We start from the raw sequence: 15,866 nt of genomic DNA, 5'->3' as shown, positions 1-15,866 counted from the left end.
CTTGTTGATCGACGTGACTTATCTTGGGATGTGGAAAATAGACGATTCCACTGCAAGTATTGTAAGACTTAGCAAGATAAAAGCAAATGCTTTGCTCCTGATATGCTCAATATCATTATTGATCACATACAATGTGGTTTAAAAAAATATGGAGAAAAAGGGCAACCATGAGACAAAAGGATTAAAACAGGGACCGAGAAATCTCCTTAAATTTCACTTTGCTAAACTCTAGCCTGAGAATTCTCATGAAGAGAAGTAAGTCACATCTCTTACTGGCAAAAAGCTAATAGTACAGCTCACTCAGTAAAATATATATTAATGAAGTTTCATATCCTGCTCTACCCTAATAAGCTATTTAAATAGTTTCAATGATTAAATAATGCTTCAAATATATGTTACCTTAATTTTTTTGAATTATCCATTTGCCTCAATTATGGGAAAAGTTTCCAAATTAATTTCCTAATAATGGAAGTTCCAATCATTAGTACGAATTAGTGAGCATTTATTCTAATTGGGAAAAAACTAAAATAAATAAAAACAAGGTATATTTTGGTTATAACCACAATACTGTACCTCGGTTGTCCTATTCACCATCATCTGAAGCAGTGTTGTGTGGGAAAAAGAGGGAAGATATTACACAGTGCAAAATGAAGGAAACAATCTTCTCACGGCAAGTGGATACACTGTTCCAACATGCCAAAATGCATTCTACCAAGAAAAGACATTCCTAATACAACACAATACAATTTTATCTTTCTAATTCTGTTTCTATTATTTCTGACTATAAATAGAATAAACAAACAGATTTCTAAAAAGCTGAACCTTATCTTTTAAAGAAAATTATCTTTAATTTTTTTGATTACTGTACCCAATAGATAATCCCCTTTTTCCAAAATACCTCTGAAAGTACTTTATCTCTTTTGATGACCAGAAGTAATTTTGCATTATCACCATGGCCTACTTTGTCATCTCCCAGGAGGAGTCTGGCAGCGAAGAGCTCCTCTCCACAATGTGTTCAGCTTTTACCTTGGATTGCACGTCAGCATTGTGATCGTTCTGAAGCAGGAGTGCGGCAGACTTGGTGTCATCTTTCCTAGCTGCAATATGCAGAGCTGGCAGCCTCACTTTCCCTTTGGTGTCATTCTCCAAAAGGATGGCCACTGCCTGGTTGTGTCCTTGCTGGAGTGCCACAGCTAGAGGCGTAAAGCCGTCCTAGTAAAACAGAAGAAAAAAATCTTTCATTAACTTTTGCAAGTGTGGGATTCGATGCTAAGCAATGATGTGTCTAATTTTTGAAGTAACGATGAAAACTGGCAAGCAAAGCAAAAGGATTAAATATTACTTTGAAGACTAAAGCAGATTGACATGAGTTATTTGCAATACTATGGATTGACTTCATCAGATTGTTTTCTTAATTTCTATTCTATATATTTTGAAAAACATTGGCATTCCCTAACGGAGCATATTGCATACTGGATGTGCTCAAATGTATGTTTAGAATGGAAAAATAAAAGTCAGAACCAACCCTAAGTAATGCCTGCTTATGGAAAGGAGAAAATGAGAAGGGTAGAAATAATGATGTCCAAGTCTGATTGGGAACCAAAGATATGATAGCCAAGAGAGGGAAGTAAATTATATAATTAACTATGCAAGTTGCTAAATATCTCTGTTGCTAATTCTCTTTGTATTGATTAGGGAAAAGCAATAACAACTGTTAATGGAATGGTCTGTTACCAATTAATTTGGGAAGTCTGGGACATCATATGATCCCAAACTCCTCAGCAAATAAGGCTAATTCATTAATTTTGTACTTAGTTGAATTTTATATTATTTAGATCAGTTAGATCTAAAATTACAAGTGCTAGGTAATGTGAAAAAAATCAGCTTAATTCTAAACTAAATTCTAAACTTAGAAAACAATAAAAAAAAATCAGTAGCACAGATCATCAGAGTTAGGAGTCTTAGGGCTAGATAGATGACCATGCTAGAAAACTTGGGAGCCGTGATTTCTCTCCAGAAACAAGTATTCAGTTAACAGAAAGGTGACAAGTAAGTAGGAGAAATATATAAGACCTCCCTTACTGCACAAAAGCTTGAGAATAAGTTGCAGAGTTAGAAGTTTCCATTCATAGAGACAAGAGATGAGGGCAATAGAATGGCGCTTTCATGACTGCATTCTAGAGACAATGGCAGTTTACCTCAATCCAACCACTCCATTTGTTTTCAACAATAATTTTTAAAAAGGTAACTGTAGGCTTTTGAGGGAAAATCATTTTCCTCAAACGAATGGTGTCATCTATGCACTACCACAAAAAGAACTGAATTTTTAAAATAAGAATTAAATTTTAAATAAACACCCTACTTGATAGAATGGAAGAGTAAAGTGTGTGGTGTCATAAGAGGACAAATAGTGGCCTTAATTGGGAACTTTGATTGGCACCAGTTAAGCACTCCATGGGTGAGGCAAGAACAGGCTCTCACCTACATCGTTCATGTGACTGCCCTGCAACAGTGGGATGGTTTATAATAGAGGAGTGTAGGACAAGGCATTTGCTGACAGTACAGAACCTAATTAAAAAGGGTTTAACCTTCAACTTTGGTAACATTGAAGAAGAAGGAAGAAAGTAGAGAATTATACAAATGGTTGTGGAAGGACAGTGAATTCCCTTCCGAGAATTTAACTTTGATCTCCACCACGTGGATTTCATTCTAATCTATACTCCACAGAGGAAGGTAAATATCGAGAATGATTTTTTTCAAGTACTTCAACTAACTCTATGAAAAAGGAAACGTATTAAAATTCAGTAGCTTCATTTTTCATCACTTATTTACCAATGCTAATTGCTATAATTATGGGAAATTTCAAAACATTAAATATTCTTTTTCAAACACGAGAGTCAATGCCATATGGAATGATTTCATAATTATTTGGTTTTTAAAGTGGTCACAATATCTTGATCAGGAATTAATCTTTCTTTCTTTTTTTTTTTTTTTTTGAGGAAGCTTAGCCCTGAGCTAACATCTGCTACCAATCCTCTTCTTTTTGCTGAGGAAGACTGGCCCTGAGCTAATATCCGTGCCCATCTTCCTCTCCTTTATATGTGGGATGCCTCCCACAGCATGGCTTGACAAGGGGTTCGTAGGTCCGCACCCGGGATCCGAACCAGTGAATCCCGGGCCAGCGGAGTAGAATGTGCGAACTTAACTGCTGCACCACAGGGCTGGCCTCGGGAATTAATTGTTGCAAATTGGGGCTACTAATGAGTTCAGAGTGTTATCTTTAGGCAGATTCACACATGTGCACCAAACTGTAGAAGGTACTTAGTGATACAACCTAAAATCTCAAATAGTAATCAACTATACAGCCCTATGAAGGTGTTATCTTTTACAGAATGATAGACTAAAAGGGAATGTGCAAAGCTTTGTCCACATGCGTGTTTATTGATAATCATTAGGGCCAGCAGTGGAGGGTTAACCAAGTTCATATATGACCAGTCAGGAAAAATTCATTTTAGTTATTTAAATGATTAAAAGATGAAAACAAATAACAGGTATACATACATATGTCAAAGCTGGGATTCAAAACCTTATATGATTCACTTGCAAAAGCCACATTTCTGTGAGAGTTTTAAATTTTCTGAGAATCACAGGGAAACATGGCCTCTGCCAATGTTATGTGCATAAAGGGGTATTTTTGGAACGAGACTGAAATGCTACAAAAGGCCAGCCCGAAGGAGCCCTGAGACAGCTGAGAATGCCAGCGAGCTGAGTTTCCCTAAATCACACACTAGAAATATTAAGTCTATTTGGCAAGCAGAAGAACTCTGTAGTATAAAGATTTCTTTAGGTAAGTGATTCCACCTTTAAGGAAATAAAATAAAACAAACATAGATTTCCTTGTTTTGGTACATTTCTCAGAGGTCCTGATGCTGAGATACAGTCTCATATTGTCGCTCAAGCTTTGCCTGAAGGTTTTCACAGGGTACTCATTGATAGAATTAGTGTCTCAGAAAAGAATGGTCCCAAATCATAACAATCACGCTGTAGCCTTCTGGTAAGAGTGTAAAATCTGTGTGTGCTGAATAGAGAACTTGAGATTATTTCATACTGGGCAGTTGCGTTTTCCAGTCATAAGCAGGAAACATGGTCCCATTAATAGTGGTTTCTTAGAATTTCTTTTTCTTTTAAAGATTGGCAGCTGAGGTAACAACTGTTGCCAATCTTCTTTTTTGTATTTTTCCTTCTTTTTCTCCCTAAAGCCCCCACAGTACATAGTTGTATATTTTTGTTGTGGGTCCTTCCGGTTGTGGCATGTGGGATGCCACCTCAGCATGGCCTGATGAGCAGTGCCATGTCCACACCCAGGATCCGAACCTGTGAAACCCTGGGCCGCTGAAGCGGAGTGAGCGAACTTACCACTCGGCCACAGGGCCGGACCCGGATTTTTTCTTTTTAACTAATGCGAATAAGCTGTCAGAAAGTTACTGTGATTGACTCCATAAAATTTTTTTCTCCCAAAGGAACTGGAAATGGATTTAATAGATTATAATGACCTCTCCCCCCACAATGCAGGGTAGAAGGGAGTTCATGTTTATTTCACCTAAAGACTTAATTTCCAGAAAGAAAGTCATATTAAACATTAAAAATTATCAAGATAGTTTCTGAGTAACAAGAATCTATCAGTCATCTTTCACTCCAGCCCAGGAGTTTTAAAGTTTGATCATTGGAGGAGCAGAATATGAAATAGGAAAAACAAAGCCTGCATACTCTGGTTGAAAGGGGTGAGGAGAGGCATGTCCCAGTGGAACTCTCTTCCCCTTCTCTCTCACGTCACCCACTCCCAACCTCCTAATCCCTGAGGCATTTTCTCCGAGCTCAAAGGCTTCTGGAGCATCCCTTAGAAATCACTGTTCTAAACAACATTGAACTTGCTTGTTAATCTGCCTAGGCAAAAATAAGAAGGAAAGTACACAGTAAGTTCTGCTTATTGGAGGACACGCATAGGAAAAGGCAAGTGATGTTCTCAGTTGGCCCATGCCAACCTCTTCTCATGTCCGGGTATCCTGAACGTTTGGATACTGGACTGACTTTGAACATTCTATTCAGCTGTCACCATAATCATAGTCACACAGCTACATGCCATAATTTATGCTTCAGACAATAGGAACAGCTCTTTTTAGTGACATATTCCTCATCAAATTGTGCTAACACAAATATCTGTGAATTATTTCTGATCATTAAAAACTGTTCCCTTAAGGAATTGTATTGGATCCTAACAAAGGTAAAACATTGATGAATAGAGAAGGGTAAAACTTATAGTAATCTAATTTTGGAAAAGTACAAAGCTCCTCAAATCTAGAGAATGGCAAAATGATGGAAGCATGATTTCATGTAAGAATAAATGGACATGAATCACAAATCAAGGCATAAACTCCTTGAACTGTGTGCACGGGGCCATTCATTCATGGCCACTGTTGTCAACTGTGACAGTGATGGGAACATTCTTCGCATATTTTAGACAGGGTAATGGAGACCCTTAGCAGCTGGATATAAAGAATACAGACGTTAAAATCAAAGAACTTGAACCTTCGACAGTCTTACCTCAGTAGCAGTGCTCTGATTAGCTCCATTCTCCAGCAGATACTTTACAACATCTATGTGGTTCTCTTGGGCGGCCATGTATAAAGGAGTAAAGCCATTCTGAAGACAAATAATAAAAAAGACACCTTCAATCATCTGTAAAGTTTAAACCAGGGCAGAATAGAAGGCAAGGAAAGAGAGAGTACTATGACATAGACGTTTGAAATGGTGAGGCATAGGACATGTCTTCACCCCGAAGAAGTAATACATATATTTACCAATTAAAACTAGACAAAATCGAAGTGAGCCAGTTCCTACACACAATTCCTAAAAGAATGAGGAGAAAGGGAGAGGAAAGACGTTCCCTCATTTCCTGTCTTCATTTCAGCACCAGAGATTCACAGTTCTCATCATCGAACATTGTGTTAAAACTAAAGATCTTCAGTATCTTAACATCTACATAATTCTTAATATCTACATAATATATAGAATTATCACTATATATAGCATATATATAAAATAATATTTATAAAATATCTTCTGTATTTATCAATCCATAAACTATCTCAACAGACCACCATTATCTTGAATGTACACAGTGTGGTTAGCACCTTTAGAAGAATAAATTATTACTCATTCCAGAATAGGCTAGGAGAGATTGCAAATCTGATTGAAAATTTAAAGAAATCTATATTTCAATGTTCTCATTGAAGTAACATTGTTTATACTCTATATCTTTGTATTACTTTTTTTAAACCGTTCTGAAATTCTATCATTCATTAATTCTCACATTCATTTATTCAATTATTTACTGAAATCCAGACACTGGTAGCTGGGCCATCACACATACAGTGATAAACAAGGTAGACATCTGCCCTCATGGGGCACACACTATGATAAAATTAAAACGTTAATATGTAGTCACAGATTGAAGAAAACCACTAAAATATTATAACGAGTTTAAAACAAAGTTTAAATTGTCAAATTTTCTTTTCATTGGATCCTTTGCAATATGTAATATCTCACTAAGGAAAAAACCCACAAAACTTTGGGGACAAAAAGTGAAATTATTAATAAACTCTCAAATCTAACAATTCTCTCAAAACATAGTTGAGTCCCTTAAAAATTCAATGCAGCAATGAGAATAAGTAAAAACATAGATGATACTTCAGGGATTTTCAAAAACTTTAAAGGGGAGAAAAACAACTCTTTTCAAACATTCTTCTATATACATTGTGTAAGTGTAGAAATATTATTCAAAATGGCCAAGATCCAGCAAAATATAAATACAGAGTATACAAGTAGAACAAGACAAATGTAAAATTTGATTATAAAAGCAAACCTGCAGGCTTCAAATGGCAGAGGAAAATTTCTAACAAAGAAATATAAGAGAATGAACTGAGCGTTTTGTAGGATCTGGATAACTTGCTAGCTGGGTAGCATGTTTTTTAAAACACACAAACAGGTGAGATCTTGTATATTTTAAGAAGACTGAAGAGGTGGCGGAAGGATGGAATTAAAGTTTCAAGGGAAGGGAAAGCCAGTGAGGATGGTTAAAAACAATGAGTGGGTTTGCAGTAAGGCTCTTTCATGACAAGTAAAAGGCAGACGTGCAAAAAGAGAAAAAGAACTTTTAATAGAATAAAACAATTTGCTTACATGTTTTCCTCTGATAGAATCTTAATCAGATCACGAGAAAGGGAAATAGACCGCGGTTGCCAGATCAATAAGGGAAAGGAGATGCGCCATCCTTGGGCTCCTGCCCTGGTTCCTGGGCTTTATAGGGACCTCCTCCAGCTGAACAGGGCAGGATCCATCCAGAGGGACATGCCCACTCTGATCCTGCAGCTCCCCTGCTTCCAGACCACACCCCAGGCAGGCGGCCACCAGAACCCCTGCTTAGGCAGCCCCAAGTGTGGTTCCAGTGCTTGCTCAGACTTCTTCCTTGGGTTCATCCTGCCAAGAGTCTGTTGCTATGTACACCCCATAGTAGGTTGACTAATGGCCCCCAAATACGTCCACATCCTAGTGCCTGGAACCTATAAATCTTACCTTATATGGCAAAAGGAACTTTGCATGGGTGATAAGTTAAAGATCTTGAGATGGGGAGATTACCCTGGATTATCCAGCTGGGCTTCATGTAATCACAAGGGATTTTATACGAGGGAGGCAGTAGGTCAGAGAGGAGAGAAGATACTACACTGCTGGCTTTGAAGATGGAAGGAGGGGGCATGACTCAAAGGAAAGAGATTCTCACTTGGAGCCTCCAGAAGGAGCCAGCAGCGCCAACACCTTGGTTTAGCCCCTGCAAGACTAATTTCAGACTTCCAAAATTATAATAGAATAAATGTGTGCTACTTTAAGCCACTGAATTTGTAGTAATTTGTTATAGCAGCAACAGGAATGTAATACACACCACTAGAGTTGTTTGCTAGGGAGGGTGGCAGTAGGAGATGAGCAGAGCTTGAATGTGTAGGTTGGGGTGTCTACATATTTACATATGATGCTTTGGTGGTGTGGATGGAGCCAAGGATGTGCAGAGAAGAGGGGCCAGCTGTAGGCCAGGGTCCAGAATCAGCCCTCCCCTCAGCCACCATCCTGCATGGAACTGCAAGGTTTCTGAGAAGTCGAAGTCTGGACTTGCCATGTTGTTATCATAATATATTTGTCAGGGTAGGAGGATAGGAGATACTTATTTAATAGTTAGCTTGATATATAGCTTTTAATTTTAAAAAAATATATTGTAAGTAGGCTTCTTTTACACTCTTGTCCTGGGCCCTGCAAGTTTAATGCTGGGCTATAGTGGTAGAGAAAGAAAAAGGAAAAATGTCAAGGCTGATGATGTGTAGTATATCGTGGGGAAAGGGCAGTGACAGAGAAACATTCAGGATCTTGGTTAGAGCACATCATGAACACAGTTTGTGCCTTGTGCCACAACCTGAGCATGCAAGGGCTTCTAGCAGAGTAGGAGAGGCACATATGAAGGATGATAAAAATAGAAATGCTCCATGCTACTCCCTGGGAGAGATGCTTTGAATATATCACCTCAAATTACTGGGACCACATGCCCCTGTTTGCCTGGGATAGTCAAAATTTGTGTACAGTATCGTGGAGTAATTATTAGTAGTGTCTCAGTTGGGATGATAAATTGGATGGCCGAATACTTAGAATAGTGCTGTAATATTGGTATCATTATCCCCATTTGAACTGAGGCAGCTGAGGCTCAAACACTTGGGTAACTTGGCCAAAGTCTCCCAGCTAATAAGTGAACTGGAAATGACAGACAGGAACCAGCCACGAATAGGCTTCTTCCCTCTCAAGGAGCTGGGGATCAAGTGTGGTCCTCAGCCTGGCTGTGTGATAGACACTCCTGTGGAAACTTGCAAGACTGACTGCCTACATACCACCCTGACACCAGACTGAACTGCAGTCTCCTCAAGCCAAAGCACATGCATTTTTTAAAAAGCTTGGTTTTTGAAATGACCTGGAGAACTTTGTAATAGGTGATTCAGAACAACTGAGTGGTTTTGGGCAGGGAGTACCATGACCACGTTTGCACTTCAGAAAGTTCACTCTGCTGACCACAGATGCCTTGGTTTGGGGTGGTGGGAAATAAGAACGGAAGTAGGGGTGAATCAGCTTTCGCAATATTTGCAAGAGTGAATCTACAAGATGAAAGAAACAGGAGCCAAGATAACATCTTGGCTAGGAGAAGGAGGGAGATATTTACTGTTACCAAATATGTGTAGTAAGAAGGCAGAAAAGATTTACTACAGGTCCTAAAGATGTGGGAAATTATCCTTTCTTACCTCACTGATGCTATTTAACAAGAAATAGTCCAGCAGAGAATGGGAAACACGTGCTTGGGACAGGGCAAGGAGCACTGTGACACCACTGTCAGGTTTACGAGGAAGCTTTTATCTTCACACAGAGATAGGTTAACACCACAGGATTATTGGCCTCGGTGTCCATGCATCCAGGTACTTTCCAGGATATTATGTTTCTACGTTTTTCTAAAATAGCCTGCCTGCTTGTGGATACGGAAGGATATGTATTTTCTCCTTGTTGGTATCAAAAAGTCAAAGAGATCCACATCCCAGCTGACACTTGGAGAGTGTCAATGAGTACAGCATTGTCAGCTGTAACAGTAGTTCCAACATGACCAATAGGTGCCCCTACTAACTGGTTATTAAATATTTTGAACATTATTCTTTCCATAGTAAATTATTATTTGCCCTTTATTTATACTTACTCAACAAAACTGTGTTTGGTGAGCCTTCACCGCGAGGCATCACGTGTTCACTTCTAGGGATTCAGAGATGAAAGGCAAAGTCTCTGTTTATGAGGAGCTCACGATCCAAGGCTGAGATGGGCAAGTCAGCAAACTATGGTACTACGGTCAGTGAACACATTTATAGTTAGTTTCCTATTTTTAAAAAAGAAGTTATGGGACCGGCTCCGTGGCCGAGTGGTTAAGTTCGCGCTCCGCTGCGGCAGCCCAGGGTTCAGATCCTGGGCGCGGACACGGCACTGCTCGTCAGGCCACGCTGAGGCGGCATCCCACATCCCACAACTAGAAGGACCTGCAACTAAGATATACAACTGTGTACTGGGGGGTTTGGGGAGATAAAGCAGGAAAAAAAAAAAGATGGTAACAGTTGTTAGCTCAGATGCCAATCTTAAAAAAAACCAAAAACAAAAACCAAAAAACTTATATAAAAAAAATAAAAAGAAATAAAAAAGAAGTTATGTGTTGGATATAAAGAGAACATAGCAGGACACAGAACTAAACTGGATGAGGAAATTATAGCCGAAGGAAGTCACTGGGAGTGAAGGCTGGAAGACACTGGGAATGATTCGGTTTGAACTAGTCACAAAAACACTGAAGTTAGGCTAGAAGCAGGAAAGGTTTTTCAAAGAGAGAAGAGAAAACTAACATATAGAGATTGTGAAGAATTCAGCATGACTGGTGGGGAGAGGAGGCTGAGACAGATGGGCGTCCATCTCCGCTTGCTGTGCTGAGAAGTCTGAATTTTATTCTGACGTCTTGCAAGTCACTGAAGGGTTTTAAGCAGGGGTTTGACATGGTCACATTTCCATTTGAAGGACATTAATTTACCAGGGGTGGGGAGGATGAATTGGAAAATGACCAGAGTACACTCTGGAAGAGTAGAAAGAAGGTTTTGTAATAATCCAAATGAGAAGGGAGGATTCAAAATATGAATATAATTTTGATATTTAAAAAAGTAATTTGGTATTCATGTATTTATATTCTACTTCAAGCCCTCCAAGATTAGTAGTGGTAACAGTCTACGATTTATTGATAATATTTCTCAGACTTATTAAAAAATTATAACACTTTCCTTCAAATCCAGTAGTTATGCTGCATTTTAGAGAATTCAAACACTGAAATATTACAAAAAATGTTTTTCCTATTTTCATTAGTGATATAACTGTGACTCAATCATCAGGTTTTAGCCCTTGGTGAGAATTCTTTTTGGTAATTGGATTATCTGGGAAAGCTGAATGAACAGGAGCTAATATTTTTATGTCTACCCATCAAATATAGATTTATTGAAGTTTTTGAGAACATTTTTAAAATAAGTAAATCTATTGATATTTATATGTCATTTCAAAAAAATTATAAAGAGACAATGTCAGTATGCAAAGTAATGAATGGTTTAGCATCAATGTATTGGATAAGGACCAAAACTCCAAGAATAATCATTATTACCAAGTTTTAAAGAATATTAACTTTTCAGCCTTAATTTTGCGGGTATGTATAACCTTATTCTTTCTTCATACAAGTGAATATTCATCAGTTGGATGACTTGAAATGATAGATCATATAAAATTACTTTTATCTTAACACAAGAGTCAATGTTACCATTCAATTCAGAAGGTCTTTTTTAAGGCACTAAATGTGTTCTAAAATTTTTCACCTAGGCACCAGACTAGGTATTTTGAGAGTAATACATGCAGATTTTCATTGTTCCAGCCCTCAAGAGCAGGAAATATAAAGGAATTCACAGAATACACGTATAGAGAGTCATCTACAGCTCAATACATACTATAATCACTGAAAGAGAAGATAAATAAGATGCTGCCAGAGCACTAAAGAGTGATCACTTCACACCATGAAGAAGGGACTCTGGCCCAAGCACACAGATCTGAGGGGAAATGAGGATGCCTTAAGGAAATGAAGACAGTAGATCCAGAGAAAATGAAATGTTCTTTGCTGCTCTTTTCTCTTCTGGTTTCACTTGCCCCGTCCCTCAAGAGATGTGGTGTTTGTACGGGAAGTCTGACTGTGTTTGCTGCAGGCATATATTTCACTTGGGGAATTCTGTTCTCTAAGCCTAATAATGAGTCTAGTGAATAGTAAAAGAACAGTAAGGAAAATCACTGAACATGAGTAAAGCAAAGCAAGAATGCAACTTGAAAAGAATTCTTGCAGGTCTAAAAATTAAAAACAGAAAAAATTCAAAGATCTCTTAGCCAGACTGGTAACATAGAAAATGTCAATTCATGCATAACACATTACCACCCAACTAAAGATAAACCTGAGGTAATTTCATAGATCAAGCCTAAGCTAAAAGAGTGGAAACTGATTATGAAAACTTTAAGGGTGTATAAACTAATTTCCCTGTAAACTGCTCATTGTTATTTTATTTGTCATTACTTTCAGTCCTATGCTGCTAAGTGTATTAAGTATATTTCAATGATTAAAAGAAATTGCCCTATTTTCCTAGATGAAAATGTCATAGCTAAAAGGGAACTCATCATTTTACATTTGAGGAAAGTTTAGCCCAGAGACTGAGTGGACCACCAAGCGGACAGGCCAGTTACAAAGGCTGAGGTGAGAAGACGAAGTAAGCAGGCACAGCAGATGCAGAGATGCTGGGGACTCCTACCCTTTCCTTCTCATTTTTCAGGCCTTGACACAAGTCTCACACTCTCTGAGAGGGCTTATTCAGTGCCCATAACAACGTTTAGCATACAGTAGGTGTTCAATAAATATTTGTTAAATGGGTGAATGAACAAAGTAGAATAGGATCTAAGTTCCTTTTCATGCCTGTCGTGGTTTTAAAACATGACTGCAAATGCTTTGACACGCCTCCCTTCAAACAATGGAGCCTAATTCCCCTTCCCCTTGAATGCGGGCCAACTTAGTAATTCACTTCCACTGTATTGATTATGGTGGAATTGATGGCGTGTGATAGAGGCTAGGGTTTAAAGTCACTGCCTTATTGTCTCGCTCTCTCATGGATCACCTGTTCTGGAGGAAATGAGCTGCCACATCATGATGATATTCAAGCGGCCTGTGGAGAGACTCACAGGAGAAGGAACTGAGACCTCCCACCAACGATTAGCACCAACTTGTCTACCATGTGCAAAAGCACCTTAGGAGTGAATCTTAGGCCCAAGAAAGCCTTCAGATGGTTTTAGCCCTGGTCAACATCTTCACTACAACCTCATGAAAGAATGAGCCATAATGTCATGGCTAAGCCACTACTGAACTCCTGATCTAGGAAAACCATGATGATAAATGTTTACTGCTATTTTAAGCTACTAAGCTTTGGGATAATTTGTTATGCAGCAACAACTGACTAACACAATGTCCAACAAGGTCCTACATGATCTGGCCATGGCCTACCTTGCCAACCACACCTCTCACCATTCTTACCCTATACTGCTTCCTTTTTCTTTAGGAAAGGAATTCAGATCCTAGACAGTTACTTTCAAATTTTCTACTCATATAACTCTCTTCAAATGCTATCTAACCTAGAAACTCTCAAAATAAAATATTAAACATAGCTGCTCTGTTTGATGTTGACTGAGTGAGAACTATTCAGCAAAGTCTTCCCCATCCTCAAACTACCAGGACAATAGTTTTTAAACTATGCTGTATTCCAAGGAGGTACATCAGGGATCCTTCTAGCAGAATGGAGAGTTTTAAGAGCTATGACTGTTTGAAAACACAAAGACAAAGCAGTATAACGTGGCAATCATGTGTTACCCTTCTTTATAATGTTCTGCAATTGGAAAAGACATAGTCTTTGCATTAACAAGAAGAAATGAGTGAAGTAGGTAGCTCGTATATATTTGCTTAGATGGAGCAATCTACAGCCTAAGAGAGTTTGAAAACTACAGCTTTCAATCTTTCTAAGACCCTCAATTTCATGTGCCATTTGTCAGTTTTCTAGGAGTATTACATATACTCTCCATATCTACTGGAAGACTTATCAACAAATTACACAACCAATTCCAACTGTAGAAAATAGGAATGGTTACAGATAGCTCTGGATTTGAACTTAGCAAAAGGAGGAATACCCTTGTGATGAAGCCTTCTGTCTTTTGCAGGAAGGTCAGTGTCAAGACTAGGTTTCTTCACAGAGCAGAATTCTTCAGCAGCCTTAGCCATGACATGCTAGGAGGCTCTTCATCACACACCGGTTAGTGCTGTTTGGGTATTATCACGCTAGTTACATCCCAGATGCCGTGTATCATCTTCCTCCTTTGAATTAGCATTATGAGTGATAAGGTTGGGAAGTATCCCCAAACTATCACCCAGCTTTTAGGTCAGGATGATTCCAATTATTTCCCTAAATACATTGCAAATGCACAGCTGTAAAGCATGTAAAAAAAACCAATGGGTAGTAATTGTAGTCACAAAAATAGGCTATTTTGTGTACTCTGGGAGTCTACTTAGGGCAAAAGAAGAAGAGATAGATTTATGCACTTGCTTGGTAGATAAGAAGGCATTTTATTAATTAAGATGTCATACAAATTTTCTCAGATGATCTGAACTTGACAACTTTTTACGAGGGTTAGGATATTATGAGTTATTTTAACCACCTTCTTCTCTCCAAATTGCTTTAAAGGATTATAGCTAAACTATTAAACGACATTAAAATAATTAATGTTCTAAATCTTTCCAGGGAGGTTAAATTTCACGAAATGTTTACTTTATCATTTTGCTTCATCCTCAGGACCATACTATTAGGATCATTTAATGGATAAGTCTATGGCTCATAGTTATTCACCCAAGGACACACTCACAAGTGCTGTGATTAGGGCCTGAATCCTAAAGGACTCCGAACTCAGTGCTCCTTCCACTCCCCTCAGCTGTCCCCTTCAACCAGGATCAAATTGCCTCAGAGGACACCCACACTCTTATCTAGTAATTGGACAATTAATTAGCCTTTTTCTATTTTCTCCTAAGCCATTCACTAGAGACGAGCAGGGGACCTCTGACTAGTGACAGAATTGGAATTGTCATGACCTGTTTGATGAAGAATGTCCTAGTGTTCTCTAAGGTATAAAAATTCTTTTAGTTTTTATTTCCAGTGTGTAAGAAATTTAGGGTGGTAGTAGTGAGGAGAGAGAAGACTGCACACTTTATATTTATCTAACCCTAACAGCCAGGGGAAATAAGTAATATAGCGCTATATGACTCAAGGAAATTAACACTCACAGGGATTAAGAAGCATGCCTGAAGTTTCACACTACTTCAAACGTGGAGCTGGGATTTGAACCCACATACAACTAATTCTAAAGCTCACGTTGTTTCTACTACATTATTCTGCCATGTGCTTTAGCAGCAAATTTGACAGAAAGTATTTTATCATGCCTGGGTATTTCTAGCAATCATAAACGACACTGAAAATACTGTATTCCCATTGGGTCTACCATAATCCCTGCTTTCAGCTCTTGATGGATAAATTACCAGAAAGACATTTGAACTATTTCACATATTCCAAGTTACTCCCTCCAGTGCACCCTGTACAACAACTGAACTAATCTTCCTAAAAAGTGTTCTCAACAAACTACTGTCCTACACTGTCATTTTACTGACCATGATTGAGGATCAGTTTTCATAGACCGTGGCTGAAGATCACGACCTTTTACATCCTCACTCCAGAGTCATAATAAGAACGAACCTTTAACACATGTTCTGACATTGCTCCAGACCAACTTGTCTCACCAATATTTCTACGCTCATCAAGCTCAACTGTACCTCCTAACATTGTTGTTACCAATTTTCCCATGTGGAAAGTCTTCCTCTTCAATTTCCCCTCTTATCTCTTTTTCAATGCCTGGCTCAAGTCCTCTGTGAATTTTTTCATGAACAGAGTTTAGCCAATTCCAACTTTCCTCTCTAAGACATAGTCTGTTCCATACAATTTAGGAGCAAATCGTATAGGATCTTCTGTTGTTTGCTGTTGTTTTCTGTGTGTTTGTCTTGACTTTACACATAGGCTGTATACTTTTTAAAAGCAGCT

General features: G+C 38.4%; 1 protein-coding gene across 1 annotated transcript in view; it reads right to left on the bottom strand.

Moving 5' to 3' along the window:
* ANK2 (ankyrin 2) overlaps positions 1-15,866 on the bottom strand; it is a 223,803-nt gene that overhangs the window by 132,318 nt on the left and 75,619 nt on the right. The window contains exons 5-6 of the mRNA XM_046656002.1: positions 5,602-5,700; positions 1,027-1,212 (exon numbers count right to left, since the gene is read on the bottom strand). Of these exons, the coding sequence (XP_046511958.1) occupies positions 1,027-1,212; positions 5,602-5,700 (285 nt within the window). The remainder of the gene's footprint in view (positions 1-1,026; positions 1,213-5,601; positions 5,701-15,866) is intronic.

The sequence above is a fragment of the Equus quagga genome, chromosome 3 (assembly GCF_021613505.1).
Source record: "Equus quagga isolate Etosha38 chromosome 3, UCLA_HA_Equagga_1.0, whole genome shotgun sequence".
NCBI classification, from domain to species: domain Eukaryota; kingdom Metazoa; phylum Chordata; class Mammalia; order Perissodactyla; family Equidae; genus Equus; species Equus quagga.
The sequence above is the reverse complement of the archived record's forward strand: the minus strand, read 5'-3'. Positions and strand labels throughout refer to the sequence as shown.